The sequence below is a fragment of the Palaemon carinicauda genome, chromosome 5 (genome assembly GCF_036898095.1).
Source record: "Palaemon carinicauda isolate YSFRI2023 chromosome 5, ASM3689809v2, whole genome shotgun sequence".
Lineage (NCBI taxonomy): Eukaryota > Metazoa > Arthropoda > Malacostraca > Decapoda > Palaemonidae > Palaemon > Palaemon carinicauda.
In genome coordinates, this window is record NC_090729.1 from 103,428,535 (window position 1) to 103,446,080 (window position 17,546).

Here is a 17,546-nt window from a genome sequence, read left to right on the forward strand (position 1 = left end):
AAGCTAAGCAACTGCATTTGGTCACGATATAATAGTTTTTACACTATATTCCTGGGGTCGTATTATAAATCTAAATAAAGACAACTATGAAATTATGATGTCTCTCATCAACCATCTTTAATAATAACTGAATATAATTGCTTGTTAACCAGGAAATTATTCAGTAGGAACATGGAATCAACGTTTTCCATACCATAGTAACAATTAAAACAATATTGCATTTTCTATAAGTGAATGGAAACATCCTAATCTTCCCAGCTTTCACCCATTTCGCCTCATTGTTATTAACATGTAGTCAGGTACTATCATAGAGATATTCTATCACGCAAATATTTCAAGCATTGACATGTCTTCAAAGAATCTACAAAAGGCAGTAGAATTCATTTGTGGTGGCACAAAAGTTCATATCTTAATATAAACCGTATCTTTAAAGGAGAAAAAAAAAACTTAACTTGACTAAGAAAAGCCATAAATACACCTAACCTAACCTTACGTAGTGTAAGCTGGGGAAGATATAAAGAAATATGAACATTATTTGTAGTTGCTCTCTGATGATTGACTGCTCACACAAAAACTAGTGTTTCCTGAAATACTTGTTCATATATGCTGCATTGTTGCATACCAATTGTAGATATGCTATCTAAGAAAAAGGAGTTGTTATTGGACTCGGGAATTGGGTATATATATATATATATATATATATATATATATATATATATATATACATATATATAGAAAGAGAGAGAGAGAGAGAGAGAGAGAGAGAGAGAGAGAGAGAGAGAGAGGACTCCTTGCAGGTGTCTACAAACGATTTTTCAGTCAAGACAATAATTGCCAAACTAATTTTCGATAGTTTTTGTCAACAAGTTGTGCGCGAGAAGGGTATAGGAAAAAACACAGCAAATATAAATTAGAATCATTATAGTCATAAAACTAGGATCGGATCGTATGATATTATATTGAATTTGCGTTCATACATATAATTTTGTGTTTCCCTGGCCATCACACACCATACAGCTCTAACAAATAGTACTTCCCCCTCCCGTCGTCATGCCCCTTGTTGGTGTTCTCCCCTAGCCCGTCACCCCCCCCCCTCCTTGCTCTACCCGTGGTCCTCCCTCCTAACTACCAAACTCTTCTGCACCAGAAGTTCTGGAATCTATAGATATTGGGGGTGACAGTGGGGGACTGGAGACAACAGGACATTTGGATTTGACTGTACATATGTATGTATGTATGTATGTATATATATACTTATATATATATATATATATATATATATATATATATATATATATATATATATATATGTATATATATATATATATATATATATATATATATATATACATATATATATATATATATATAATATTTATATATATATATATATATACATATATATATATATATATATATATATATATATATAATATTTATATATATATATATATATATATATATAAATATATATATATATATATATATATATGTATATATATATATATGCATTTATATATAAGCATATGTATGTGTGCATGTGTATTTGTGTGTAGTGATGGATTTTAAAATGAGAGGTTGAAACCCCAGAAGAGAAAATGGAGATCTAAAACTAGAAAGGCAACATATGCCAAGATAATACAGCATATTTCACTGCATTTCCCTCCCCATGCAACCATGGCCTGGCCCATTTTAATCTCCCAGAAATAGATCAGCGATAGATTTACCATCATAACTTCATCCTACTACTAATACACATTTTTTGGTTTAAAAATGACCAAAATCCCCCCCACCCCACCCAGAAATCACTCTGAAATGGTGTATGCAAAAAAGAAATGTGAATAGCGCTCTGTGGGTATATATTATAGGCATTTCCATCCCAAATTTCAGGTCATGTGATTTAGATAAAAGGGCGTAGGAGCGAAAATTATTAACTTAAAAAATAAAATAGCCGAAAATCAATAAAATCAATCATTTTGAAGTGATGTATACGAAAAACGTGACTTACATCCTGTGGACATTATCCAAGGTACCTTTATACGAGATTTCAGGTCATTTGATGTAAATATGAGGACAAAAGAGCCGAAAATGTAAATCTTTTGGTCTAAAAATCAATAAAATGGCAAAATTAAGGATTCTGAACAAACGTATGACAAAATGTTGATGACATCCTGTTGATACTTATCTATGGCACCTCCGTACCAAATTTCAGGTCACTCGAGTATAATACCAGGGCCAAAATATATATCTTTGTCAGTAAATGGCAATGAAACTCAATAAAATAATTTTAAAGGTATATATAAAAAATCTTTAAAACGCACTTGGGTATTTGTCCAATAAAACTTTGTGCAAAATTTCAGGTCATTTGGCCCAGAAATGAGAGATGAATCGATTTGAAGATTTGATAGGAGAAAAAGAAGAAACATCAGGAAAAACAATATATTTCCCTCCTATGGAGGGAAATATAATTAATGTTTGGGACCTTAAAGGAGAAAGGTTATGCAATTAAGGAGGATTGTGAGAAAAAGATGACTATTAAGGTTGAAAATAGTTATTAGACTTGGAAATGGATGAACTAGTGGGAAGATTCGGAGGATATGGTGTGTCGAAAGAAAAAATGTGGTGTTGGGATAGGTGCACGAGTCATTAAAAAGAAAATCAAATTCATTTAAAGTCTGGAATGTAAGGCATGCACAGGGTGCAAAGGAACGGTAAAAAGATAAGCCCTGGTCCTATGATGATTGTAGACATGCTTATTTGGGTAAGCAAAAGCTCTATCATCTTTGGAAGGATAACAGATCAGATTTGACTTGGAATAACTATACTCGGCTTTTGCTCAGATAGTTTATGCTTCAACGGAAAAGGAATACAATTTAACCATAATCGTCTAATGATAATGCATGACTTTGGGTAATATTTATGATAAATGAAATGGGATCATATCATGATTACGCTCCCGTCAAAACGTAAAACATTATTGCCCACTTCACATGAGCAGATTGAATCCACATGGTTTCGTCCGTCCAGATTAGAAATTAATGAAGATCAATGAGGCCCTTCACACTGTCCATGCGGAAAAATCTCCGGGCGGTAGTGATTAACTAACTGCATGCAGTGCTAATCCGCACGGTATCAGGCTGTTTAGAATACTTCAGAAGTTTATAGCACTCTTCAGACGGGAGGTTTTTTCCCCTGCTATAGTGGTGGTTCAGCTGTTGTAGAGGGTAGGCGTGCCTTTTCAGCTGCTGTTTTTCAGTGCTTAATATATATTGTCTTAATTATTATTATTATTATTATTATTATTATTATTATTATTATTATTATTATTATTATTATAGCAGAGATACACTATCAATATGATTATATTTTACAGAACATTATGACACATTTATCACCCTCGAACAAACGCTGATAGACTGAATAATCTGTGCACTGAAATGGTGTGCAGATGAGCAGTGCGAAAAACAATTGTTCGTGTGAAGACATGCTTTTTTGACATCCTAACGTGTAGAAATATTTCCGAATGAAAACAATCCAGCCATGTGAAGCGACCCTGAAGAAGACGAAGCATTCTCTCCCAGTGACGTCGCCAAGTCTGCATGTGGGTTAGCATGTATTCTTTGGATATTGGTAGGGCCTAGGGAATGACTGGCTTATCATGAAAGATACATGGTGCATATACGCTATCAAGTATTAAATACAAGAGGAAGTCTGGTGCATATACGCTATCAAGTATTAAATACAAGAGGAAGTCTGATTCTTCCACTTGTAGAATAACCTAATCATAAATACTCTTCCAATTTACCTCCATTATATTTCTAGCTTTTCAATGAAATTCAAAAATTGTCATATACTTTACGGTACAGTAAACACGTTATTAACCATTCAGTCGTCTTGGCCAAAAGGATACCATTTGCATTTACAATATTAGTGAAGACATGATTATGATGGAACTGATAAGAGATGTAAAGTGAGTATAGTGAGAGATTTGTATAATTAAAATGGTTGGTATTGAAGAGTGACGGGACATTATAAAATTATTATTATTATCACTATCTAAGCAGCATGCTATAACCCCAAGGTCTCTAACAGGGAAAAAATAGCCCATTTAGGAAGGAAATAAGGAAATAAATAAACTACAAGAGATATATTGAACAAATAAGATAGAATATCTTAAGAATAGTAATAACATCAAAATATATATTTTATATATAAACTATAAAAACTTAAAAAAAATTTTAAAAAAATTAAAAAAAAAGTAGATAGAAAAGTGTGCCCGATTGTACCCTCAAGCAAGAGAACTCTACCCCAAGACAGTGGAAAACCATGGTACAGGGGCTATGGAACTACCAAGACTAGAGAACAATAGTTTGATTTTGGAGTGTCCTTCTGCTAGAAGAGCTGTTTACCATAGCTAAAAAGTCTCTTCTACCCTTACCAAGAGGAAAGTAGCCACTGAACAATTACAGTTCAGTAGTTAACCCGTGGAGCGGAGAAGAATTGTTTGGTAATCTCAGTGTTGTTAGGTGTATGAGGACAGAGAAGAATGTGGAAAGAATACGTCAGACTATTCGGTATATGCATAGGCAATTGAAAATTATAGAAATTATAGAAAGAAAAAATAATTTTTGTATATAATTCGTTATGATTGAAGGTGTAGGCTAATTTATTTATTTTCTTATCAATTAAATAATAAGAGAAGTTGCAGAAATATCATATGCAGGTTCAAGAGTGTGTGATAACATAATATCCAAGTTTATAGACGAATAGGTTTGTTTGCTGTAAACTCACCAATATTATCAAATTGATTGATTGATTTGTGTAAACAGGCATTGTAACTATCAACAGGCCGAGTATTTGATAGGGTTTCTTCATAAGAATAAAAAAGATGAAAAGGAACATTACAGTAGAAGCAGTGGACTATTAACTATGTTGGAATAATAACGACTGTGTTTCCTTGAGTAAATACAAGAAGATAGACAACAAAAGTAGGCGGAGACGGTGGGATAGGAATGTATAGCGAGGAGAAATCCGAAAGCAAAAGAACATTGTTGAGCTGTAAAGATAAAAAATGGTTAGTGAGTAAAGATGACATAGAATCGATGCAAGTTATGGAAGTAGTGTTTTGTATCGTACGTGTTTCCTGCACGCTCGTGCACTGTAACGGTAATTACTTTTTATTGTATAGCTCGCTGTACACCTCACTGTTAGCAAAACCTGATGGAGCAAATCTTATCAGGAATTGTTGTGTTTGAATTTTTGTCTCCTTCTTGCTCTGATACTTTTGTATTTAAGTTCGCTGTCCGTTGAAATAATGTTAGTTGCATTCACCATACCTCTCAGTCATCATCTAACTGCTCGCTCACATTTTGTTGACCACAGAAGTGACCAGCTCCCTCCCGCCTTCCCCCATCACTGCTGTGTCTCACTGTTCGATGATGCCGCCTTCCGATACTGACTCTCTTATCAACGACACATCCATGAAACCAGTACAGAGGCATTGCCTGGTTTTAGCGTGCTGTGGTCCAGTTTTGCATCAAGGGCATGACTCAGTCAATTACTAAGGCCCACTATGTTCTCGCGGTGATCCCAGAGGATACTTTCCCAGAAATCTCCGATTGCCTTTGTAAGCAAGGGGGCACCGCAATAATGTACAATTCCCTCAAAACATACCTCCCGGAGCCGTACTCGCAATCGCCAGCCACCCGTTTAGCCAAACTCTTCTAGCTCTCTCAACAACTCTTGGGGAACCAAAAGTCTTTGCTTGTCCTAAGAGAAATGACCAATATCGCTTGCTTGATTGTAACCTGCCGCAGACGGCTCTCCTTGTGAGGTAAGCCTACTTTGGGCACGACGCTTACCCGAACTTGTACCTGCTGCCATACCTATGTGGATATTTTGCACATGAAGGACCTGATGACCAAAGTAGACACGCTTATGGACAACCACTTCACCACCTTCAAGACCTCCATCAACGCCGACACTCCTGACATAGAGGACAACTATTCAACATCGACCAAAGCTGACGTGTATGAGGTAGGACACAGATGGCCACCTAGTGACATGCCAGAGCGGCCAAACAGCTTCCCACCACCCATCACTCACATCTCAACCAAGGACCTCTACAACCACTTATCAATCCAGATTCGAGGCTGATGAGAAGACATGTGTAAACGGTTGTCAATGGCCAAGAAACATGTAAGTAGGATATCGATTGTGGCAGTGGCCTCCCCTATCACTAATATTTTCTTTTTACATGCTGCAGGTACAGTTGTGCCATTTTTGGTAAACACAGCTGCTTGCTGTTATCTTCTGCCAAGGCCAGGAAATGACATAGTCTGCCTAAATCTGCCAACGTCCACTTGGTAGCTGCCAACGGATCCACGATACCCACGTACGGTTACGAGAACATCACATTATCGTTTAAAAGCACCAAATATCGCTGGAAGTTTCTCATTGCTGATGTCACATTCCCAAGCCTTGGCCCAGATTTCCTCTCACATTACGACCTCCTGGTTGATGATGCTCACTGATGGCTAGCCAACGCTGAATCTTACTCGTTAACATCTCTCCAACCAACCCGCTCCGAACTCACTCTCCACATCAGCACACCCACGGATACCTACACCCACCTCCTCACTTCAGACCCAGAAGATTTCCATTCAGAACTTCATCAAACACCTACAGTTCCCGCCAAATACGGTATTTATCACCATATTAAGAAGATGGGGCTCCCAGTATTCATCAGATTCAGGTGTCTGGCACTGGATCGTTTGACAGTCGCTAAATAAATGTTCACTGAAATGAAAGATATGGGCCTTTGCCAAAAGGCCTCAAGCACATGGTCGTCACCCTTACACATCATTCTGAAGAAAGATGGCCCTCTGCTTCCATGTGGGGATTACAGGCACCTGAACATACAGACAGAACTAGATCCCTAACCCCTCCCAAACATCACCAACGTGACCTACTACTTGTACAAAGCGAGGTTTTTTCCATGCTTAACCTCCTAAAGCGGTATTGTTATGTGCCAGTGAACCCAGAAGACATCCCCTAAATGCCATCACCATCCCCATCGGTAAATACACCTTCAACTACTCATGTTTTGGCCTTCACAATGCTGGGGCCACTTTTCAATGTCTCATGGATGGCATCTTAGGGGACCTCCTCCTCTGTTTATATTACATGGATGACATACTTGTGTTCCCTTCTCCCAAAGAGGAACACCTCCGTCACCTACGCATCATGCTCAACCACATACCTGAGAAGGTAGCAGCCGTTCAGAACTTTCCCATGCACTTGACCATCAAAGCACTGCAAGAATTCTTGGGCATGATCAACTATTATCACCGTTTCCTGCCAGCCAACGCCACCACTCCTGCCCTCTCTATGCCTCCCTTAAGGGCAAGCCAAAAGACCTGAAGTGGGGTCCCCTTCAAGAAGTGGCCTTCTGCAACGCGAAGAATGCCCTATCAAACGCTGATGCTCTCATTTTTCCAATGCCACATGTATCACCCCTTCTCTCCACCAATGCCAACAGTGACGCTATTGGTGGAGTACTTGAGCAGGTGGTCAATGGCTCACCCTTCCCATTGGCCTTCTTCAGTAGAAAACTGTCCCAGGCAGAATCCAGCTACTTTACCTGTGACCGCCAATTGCCGGCAGTGCACTTGGCTGTCCGTCACTTTTGTCAGTTCTTGGAAGGTACACCCTTTGGCATTCGCACGAACCACATGCCTCTGGTGCACATCTTCACTCAACAGTCCGATGCCTGACCCACCCGTCAATGCCAACATCTCTGCGCAGTGTCTGAATAATATTGTACCCTTCAACACATCCCTGGGACAATGAATCCCATTGCCGATGCCCTGCCAAGAAACTCATTGGCCGCCATTCATCTAGGATTAGATTATAACGCCTTGGCAGAAGCCCAATGAAAATATCCAGAGTACTAAGCATGGAGGGCATCCTGCACATCCCTCTATTAGAAAGACATCCCTTTCGACGACTCTTACACTACCAACTTCTGTGACATCAGTACTGGTAGACCTAGACCATGGATACCTTCTCCCATGCATCAACAGGCGTTTGATTTCGTTCACTGCCTTTCACATCCATTGTGCTGTTCTACTGCACATCTACTGAAGACTAAGTTCATTTGGCATAATAGTACTAAGGATGCCAAAAGTACATCGACGCATAGATTCAGGAGTGGGCACTTTTCCTCAACCTCAGCATCGCTTTGCCTACATTCACGTCAATGTAGTAGGTCCCCTACCCACATCACAAGGACATGGTTACCTGTTTACCGTCATCCACTCGTTGGCCTGAAGCCATTCCCATGGAAACTGCACTGTCAGCCTTGTGTACATCTACCTTACTCTCAGGATGGATATCAAGACTTGATATCCCTGAGCATATTACATCTGTCAGGGGTACCACTTTCACCTCTCAATTGTGGACATCATTAGCAAATCTCCTGGGAATCACCCTAGATCAGACAACCCCTGTTGCCAACGGGATGGATGAATGTTTTCATTGCGACCTCAAAACCAGCTTTAATGTCCTGCTGGAAGGACTCCAACTGGTTTACCCAGCTTCCCTAGGTTCTCCTGGTACTAAGGACCACTCCTAAAGACGCCCTGGATGTTATGGCAGCTGAAATGGTATATTTTCATCTGCAACCTCTTCGGACAATCTCCAGCGCCTACATCACGTTATGGGAAATTTTGCACCATGTCGCCAGACTTAAAAGCCCCCAGCTAAGCAACACATGTCAACAGTTCTCCACTTGGCAACGCATGTTTTCCTGCACAACAACACTAGCAAGCCACCGCTAATGCCCCCTTACACGGGCCGTTTCCTCATGATCCGTCGTACACTGAAGGCTTTATGCATCAAAAATTGTGGCAAGGAAGACTGAGTCTCCATTGTTCACCTAAAACCTGCATATCTCCTGCTAGATGACTCGCATACAATACGCCTCTCAAGAGCAGGGCACCCTATTTCACATGCATGTCATTTTTAGGAAGAGAGACATGTACCACACGCTCATACACTGTAATGGTATTATCTATGCCGTTCAATTCTATGATTTGATTCCCACATAATATACTATCATTTACTTTTTAATGTCATATTTTTCTTGAAAAAAATGGATAGTGTAAGATAGTAATTCTTTGACCAAAAAGTAAACCCCATGATAGTTTAGATAGCAGATGATTATAAATACTATATATGCAAAATAACTGTTTAGCGGTGGATGTACTGTAGTACTCCATCAGCTTGATCAATCAAATTATTTTCTACTGAGAATGTAACTCAGATCAATTGAATAAGGGTAATCAACTTTAAATGAGATTAAGAAATTAAATAGATAAAGAAATAAAAAAATTTTTAAAAATCATTTGTATATAATCTCCTATGTCAAAAAAAAGCTTTTCCCAACAATATTCACAAATTCTAATTACCGAGCAATTAAGAGAAACTCTTAACAACTGATCCATATTTAGCAACAACATAAATTTGTATTTAAGTTTATACATACATGAGGGATTAGTGTTATGTGCAATAGTTATTATTTTAGAATTTAATGATGAGTTAGGCTATGTTGTACAACACTGGGGGCAAAAGGGGGTTAAAATGTAAGTATCTACACGTATGTTGCTCTGAAGAAAAGGACTCTTATGTAACACTGGTAAACTTTATTATCTGGGTAAAATCAGATGTATAGACGGAGCGTTGTTTTATATTAAGTATCTTTCACCACTTACCCCAGTGGTATCTGGCACTTGTATTTCGTCCGGATACTGTTCGTCAGGATACTGTTCCTCTGGTTCAGAATATGGTATCTCATCTGGTCTCTGATAAGGAGGTCGAGGACGACGTTGACCAGGTTGTTGGTATGGATCATCTGGATACGGTTGCTCTGGTAACCTAGTGTCATCTGGAGAAGGATAAGGATAAGGATCTTGAGGTTGGTAAGGAGGCTGAACTGGTGGCAGCGTAACCAAGGAAGAGACATCACAAGTATAGCCATCCCCTGTGAATCCTTCAAGGCACTCACAGACGTATCCTGTGTCTTTCTTTATGCAAACTCCATATGGTGAGCAGTTCCTTGCAGTACCGCAACTTTCTGTGGTAAGGAGAGATAATTTAGAGATCTTTTATAAAAAACAAAAGGATAGTATTTATCACCAAAATAAGTTACATCTTTATTTAAATTTTTCTTTATGCACTTCTTAGGTTTGTGATATGTATAGTACTTCTAGTTCAACGATTTTGAAAATCCTGTATAAAACCATACTGTACTTCTTACTATTGTGATGATCATTCCTGGTAAAAAGAAATATTGGCACGTGTCTTTCAGTCATGGGATAATACTTGCATACTATAAACACCTTCTGATCTCGGGTCTGTGAAGGTTACTCGTTTCTCTCAGCAAAGTAAAATAGACTAAATTCTTAATTAAATAATTCCGTCACAGTAATCTGTATCTTCTGGGCATAACTAGAATGCAATGACTTCTTTAAAATAAACAAGGCATGTTTATTTACCTTCCATGTAAAGGACATTCTTCGCACAACTTTATTATTATTATTATTATTATTATTATTATTATTATTATCATTATTATTGTTATTATTTGCTAAGCAACAACCCTAGCTGGAAAAGCAAGATGCTATAAGCTCAGGGGCTCCAACAGGGAAAATAGTGTGGAGGATTAATTTTTGTTTTATTTCTATTTATTTTTGTTTGCCAAATCCTGAGAGAGAGAGAGAGAGAGAGAGAGAGAGAGAGAGAGAGAGAGAGAGGGGGTGAGGTAGTTAGTGTATCGATTGTTTGTTGTGAGAAAGACTGTTGGTATAAATGAGGTTGTTTGTTTACCTTAAGCTAGGTTAGGACAGTAGAAAATGTTTCGGCGCGAATGCTTTTATTGATTGACTGCAACTTAAGGCAGTTGTGTGATTTGAGTGCTGGATTTACTATTATTTTTCTTTACCAGCGTGGAAGTGATTAATTATTTTTTTGACCCGTGATTCCTCCTTATAGTACTTATTCCTTTGGAGAGAACTTATATTTTGAATATTGATTGTTGATGACATGGATTGTGATAAAGGACTTGGAACTGACTGCTCTTTTAAATTTGGATATAATCAGTAACGACTTTGGCTGTAAGAAGGAATTTTCGATTGATGATGATGATGATGATGATATGACGACGATAACTACGACCCCAATCAGGGAGGCAGCTGTGGCCAATTGCCACACAGTGTAATGTTACCCACAGAGCTGTGGGAGTTTGCCGTTAAAGACAGTTGGCAGTGTGTGGACGACTGTATTGGTGTCCATAATATATATATATATATATATATATATATATATATATATATATATATATATATATATATATATATATATATATATATACATATATATATATATATATATATATAAACATATTTGGTTGTGGTGCATCTTAGTTTTAAGTTTTGATATTTTTTCTCCGGGTTTATGTGAATGTGGTATTTTTATTTATTTTGTATGTTAAGTTTTTTGTTTTGTCTGTATGATATCTTTAGTTTTAAGTTTAGTAATAATTTTGGTTGTGTTTAGTTTTAAGAATATAGTGTTAAGGTTATGGTTTGTGTTCATTTCCCTTCTGTCTAAGAATCCAGTTTATGATAACGTAAGGGGAAAGTTTGTGTTGAGGAGGCAATTGTCTGTTAGAGTGATCAAGGGTGTGGGGGTTGCTTTTGTGTGCATCCCGCCACATTATTTTGGCGCCCGAACAGGAACTGCCGAGGTGGGATTGGAAGCTGAACTTTTGGACGAAGGACTGATAGGATTAGGAATCAGATTTAAGGCTGAAGAACAAGGTGATGACAATGGAAGGCAAATTAAAGACTTTGGAGGAGGAATTGAAGCATTATAAAGAACGGGAGCAGAAGTTGATAGTTGAGAAAGAGACGTTGCTAGTAGAGAATGAGAGGTTGAACTGTGAGAATGAGGAGATGCAAAGGAAACTGAGGGAAATTTAGGGAAATGTAGAGAGAGTGGAAGAGTGTATTGAGATGAGGATGCAAGAGAATGAAGAACGAATGGAGAAACAAATGGAAGCTATGATGGGGCAATTAATGGGAATGATGAAAACTTTCATGGGTGAAGTTGTAGTTGGAGGAGTGGCCTCTGCTACGGGTAAAGGGTTGCTGGTGGAAGAAAAGGTTAAGGTAAGTGATAATGGGAAAGGAAGTGATAGTGATAGTAATAGTGATAGTGGAGTTAAAGGGACTAGGTATAGTAAGGCTAAACTGAAAGGTGAGAGGAAGGATGAAAGGAAAGGTAAAAGTGATGTGAAGAAAAAGAAGAAAAAGTATCAGGATGAGAGCGAGAATGATCGTGAATGGGTGAAAGTGGTGAGTAAGAAAAGGGCTAGGAAGAGTATAATCAAGGATAGGAGTATGAGTCTGGAATTAGATTCTTTATATTCTAGTGAAGAAGTAGGAAACAAGAGGGAAGGTAGCAGTGAAGATAGCAGTGAAAATGAACGTGATGTGTGTAAGACTGTGTTCATGAGAGAGGTACCTCGGTGTGAAAGGTTCAATGAGCATATTAGTATGGATGTATACGAGTTTTTCAAGGAGTATGAGAGGTATTGTCAGGATATGTATGGTGATAGTAAGAGAGTTTGGGCTAAGGAGTTAGGAGAATATTTGACTGGGTATTTGTTGACGATGAATGGTGTGATAATGAGTGTAGGTGACATTGATTATGAAAGTGTGAAAAAGAGAAGGATTGAGCAGGTAAAATGTATGAAAGAGAGTGTTAGGTATAAGTGTAAGAATGGTTTTGATAAAGCAGGGATGAATGTAGGAGAAGCAATATCAATGTACGTATGTAGGTTGGAAACTTTAGCTAGGAAGAAGTATGTGGATGAAGGTATAAATGAGAATAAGGAGTTAATGAAGAAGTTTTTGGCTACTGTACCTGAGAATGTTGCTGAGTTTATTAATTCGAAACGTAAGGAGAAAATGAGGTGGACGAAAGAAAGATTGACATGGGATGATATACTAGAGATAGTTGAGGATTATGAGTTAGATAGGTGCATGAAATACACTAAATCTGTGAGTGTAAGAACTGGAATGGAAGAAAGTGTAATAGAATTTGGTAGTTATAAAGATGCAATTTTGAGAGGGCCACTGAGGATTGCTGATCAGGTAATAGATAGAAGTGTTAGGGCAAGTAACGGAGGAACTGTACAAGCAAATGGTGGATTTAGGCAGGGTAATTGGTGCAACAGGGATAGGAGTGTGAGTGAGCAACGAGGTATGTCAAATAGTCGTGTCCGTGATGAAAAGTGTTATAGGTGTGGGAAAGTAGGGCATAAAAAGAATGAGTGAAGATGGGCGTCAGGAGCATGTTTCACATGTGGAGAGACAGGGCATCGTATTATTGAGTGTAAGACTGGGCACATAGCCCAGTGTATTGAGTATATGACTGGGCATATAGCGAGTGGATGTCTGAGTAATCGTATAAATGTGATTTGCGGCAATTGTGGTAAGGATGGTCATTATGCTAGAATGTGCAAAGACCCGCAGGGTAAGTGTACTCAATGTGGTGTAGATGGGCATGTAGCTAGAGTATGTAGGAAGAAGGGATTAAGTCAGCCAGGATGTTCGGGAAAGTAGAGTGTAAGAGGGTTCAGCTGGGTGAGTCCTCCTGTGTGTGTGGAAGGAATAGGATCAATGTTCGTGAGAATGGGATGAATAATTGGTTGCAAATGAGTAAGTATGAACCTAGTATGCATGAGAAGTTAGGGCTAGAAAGTAAACAATTAGTGTTAGTGGAATATAGGAAAAAGAGTCGTTTGAAAGTTTCAATTGAGAAGAAAGTGCAAGGGAAATTTATAGGTATAGGTAGGAATCTGAATAAGTATGACAAGGGTGTAAATGTGCAAGTGAGTGTGGAAGATAAATGTATCAATACAGATGAAACGTGGCTGAGTATGAATGATACTTATAGTGTGTGTGGCTTTTCCTTAGATGATGTAAAAGAAAGGATGGCGAATGCGAGAATGAGAGATAGGAGAATGATAAGTAGCATGAATGAATCTTTTGCTAAAGTTGAGAATGTTTTTGATGAAATGGATGAACTGTTTACAGAAATGAGTGTAATTTTAGGGCCAGATGAAAACGAGATAGATAGGATTGTACATGATATATTAAATGATAGGGATTTAGATAGGAATAGTGTTAATGTAGCAAATGATTGTGATATGGAAGAAGTGAATGAGAGAGTGTATGAAGCCCCAGTTACTCGGAGTAGAGGTCCCGTTCCCGACTGCTACTGAGTAAAGAAAAAATAATGTAAGTGGTTGTGTGAAAATGTAGAAGGATTTGGCATAGTAAGGGGGTAGGAATGTGGAGAGAGAGAGAGAGAGAGAGAGAGAGAGAGAGAGAGAGAGAGAGAGAGAGAGAGAGAGAGAGAGGGGGGTGAGGTAGTTAGTGTATCGATTGTTTGTTGTGAGAAAGACTGTTGGTATAAATAAGGTTGTTTGTTTACCTTTAGCTAAGTTAGGACAGTAGAAAATGTTTCGGAGCGAATGCTTTTATTGATTGACTGCAACTTAAGGCAGTTGTGTGATTTGAGTGCTGGATTTACTATTATTTTTCTTTACCAGCGTGGAAGTGATTAATTATTTTTTTGACCCGTGATTCCTCTTTATAGTACTTATTCCTTTGGAGAGAACTTATATTTTGAATATTGATTGTTGATGACATGGCTGGTGATAAGGGACTTGGAACTGACTGCTCTTTTAAATTTGGATATAATCAGTAACGACTTTGGCTGTAAGAAGGAATTTTCGATTGATGATGATGATGATGATATGACGATGATAACTACGACCCCAATTAGGGAGGCAGCTGTGGCCAATTGCCACACAGTGTAATGTTACCCACAGAGCTGTGGGAGTTTGCCGTTAAAGACAGTTGGCAGTGTGTGGACGACTGTATTGGTGTCCATAAATATATATATAAACATATTTGGTTGTGGTGCATCTTAGTTTTAAGTTTTGATATTTTTTCACCGGGTTTATGTGAATGTGGTATTTTTATTTATTTTGTATGTTAAGTTTTTTTTGTGTTGTCTGTATAATATCTTTAGTATTAAGTTTAGTAATAATTTTGGTTGTGTTTAGTTTTAAGAATATAGTGTTAAGGTTATGGTTTGTTTTTATTTCCCCTCTGTCTAAAAGTCCAGTTTATGATAACGTTAGGGGAAAGTTTGTGTTGAGGAGGCATTTGTCTGTTAGAGCGATCAAGGGTGTGGGGGTTGCTTTTGTGTGCATCCCGCCACAATAGCTCAATGAGGAAAGAAAACAAGGAAAAATTGAAAATTTAAAGAACAATAACAATAAAATAAATATTTCCTAAATAAACTATAAAAACTTTAACAAAACATGAGGAAGAAAAATTAGATAGAATTGTGTGCCCGAATGTACCTCTCAAGTAAGAGAACTTTAACCTAAGACAGAGGAAGGCCATGGCACAGAGGCTATGGCACTACCCAAGACTAGAGAACAATGGTTTGATTTTGGAGTGCCCTTCTCCTAGAAGAGCTGCTTACCATAGAGGAATGTGGCCACTTAAACAATTACAGTGCAGTAGTTAACTCCTTGAGATAAGAATTGTTTGGTAATCTCATTGTTGTCAGGTGTATGAGGACAGAGGTGGATATGTAAAGAATAGGCTAGACTATTCAGTGTATGTGTAGGCAAAAGGAAAATTAACCGTAACCAGAGAGAAGGATCCCAAAGGAACAAAGGGTTCAACAGTCACTAAAAAACGTTTGTAACAAAAGGACCTAGAGACTGACAATATATTATATGGCAATAATCAGCGCCATGCACTCTTTCTGCCTAAGCTAGTATAAATGGCTGTTGATGCCTGCGGGTAGACTGCCCATTTCTGGTTTATAAAGACGGCAAGGTTGTTGACATTAACCCTTTCAATTAAACCCCTTACGATAAAACTTAAAACTCAAGTGCCAGTCCCATTCTAAGGACATCTTATCTAACTAATTATTGTACACAAAAATCTATTAGAGCTAGGAACTTACTACATTTTTAACCGTATGACCTAAACAAATTTCCTTTCTATTTTATATACTTTAATTGTAAAATATTCATATTCACAAACACTAAAAGAAAATTGATAAAAAGTGAATAGCTAAAGTGCTGAAGGGAGCAGAAATCTCCAGACGCAGAATATGCCTAGCAACATTCAAAGGGTTCACGAAAACAAGATAGAGTATAACTAAGAAAGAAAATAAAACCACATAAAAATTATTTAGGTAACAAATCCTCAGACCAGAGTTTTTCATAATCCTGCAAAAGGATGACGAGATGTCATAAAAGAGGAAAGAAAATCCCTTGTAAGGTGTTATTTGAAAAGGCCTTACAAGTGATCCGGAATAAGGAAGATAGACTGGTGTGTACAATAAAGATTATTATTAATATTACTATTATTATTAAATGCTAAGCTACAACCCTAGTAGGAAAAGCAGGATGCTATAAGCCCAGGGGCCCCAACAAGGAAAATAGCCCAGTGAGGAAAGGAACAAAGGAAAAATAAAATATTCTAAGAACAGTAAAAATATTGAAATAAATATTTTCTATATAAACTATACAAACTTTAACAAAACAAGAGGAAGAGAGACTAGATAAAACATTGTGCCCGAGAGTACCCTCAAGCAAGAGAACTCTAACCTAAGAGAGTGGAAGTACATGGTACAGAGGCTATGGCATTACCCAAGACTAGAGAACAATGGTTTGATTTTGGAGTGTCCTTCTCCTAGAAGAGCTGCTTACCATAGCTAAAGAGCCTCTTCTACCCTTTCCAAGAGGAGAGTAGCCACTGAACAATTACAGTGCTGTAGTTAACCCCTTGGGAGAAGAATCGTTTGGTAATCTCAGTGTTGCCAGGTGTATGAGGACAGAGGAGAATCTGTAAAGAATAGACCAGACTATTCAGTGTCTGTGTAGGCAAAGGGAAAGAACCGTAACCAGAGAGAAAGATCCAATGTAGTACTGTCTGGCCAGACAAATACTTTAGCTATTGTATAAGTTGATCGATGGGAGGGGGGTTCAGATGATCAATTTTGGGATGTGCTAAGCAAATAAAGTTCTTACAAAAAAGAGCCAAGGGCAATAACCAACATTTATGTGAATTGTGCAAAAATGGGTAAGAATCGCCTCAATCCAAAGTTAAAGTTTTAAGAAGTTGTGCCTGTACGTGATTCAGGCCATCTGTTGAGAATTATTGGATTTGACCGTGGTGGCTAAGCTTTGACTAGCCAGACAGTACTGCATTGGATCCCTCTCTCTGGTTACGGCTCTTTTGCTTTGCCTACACTTACACCGAATAGTCTGGCCTATTCTTTCTACATTATCCTCTGTCCTCATACACCTGACAACACTGAGATTACCAAGCAATTCTTCTTCACTCAAGGGGTTAAATACTGCACTGAAATTGTTCCGTGGCCAG

The 17,546-nt window shown here is 38.1% G+C and overlaps 1 protein-coding gene across 12 annotated transcripts in view; it reads right to left on the reverse strand.

Annotated features, from left to right (window-relative positions):
- Nucleotides 1-17,546, reverse strand: part of LOC137641380 (nidogen-like) — a 349,006-nt gene that overhangs the window by 117,186 nt on the left and 214,274 nt on the right. For all 12 annotated transcript variants that reach the window (XM_068373890.1, XM_068373891.1, XM_068373893.1 and 9 more), the window contains exon 16: nt 9,774-10,135. In XM_068373890.1, coding sequence (XP_068229991.1) covers nt 9,774-10,135 — 362 coding nt within the window. The remainder of the gene's footprint in view (nt 1-9,773; nt 10,136-17,546) is intronic.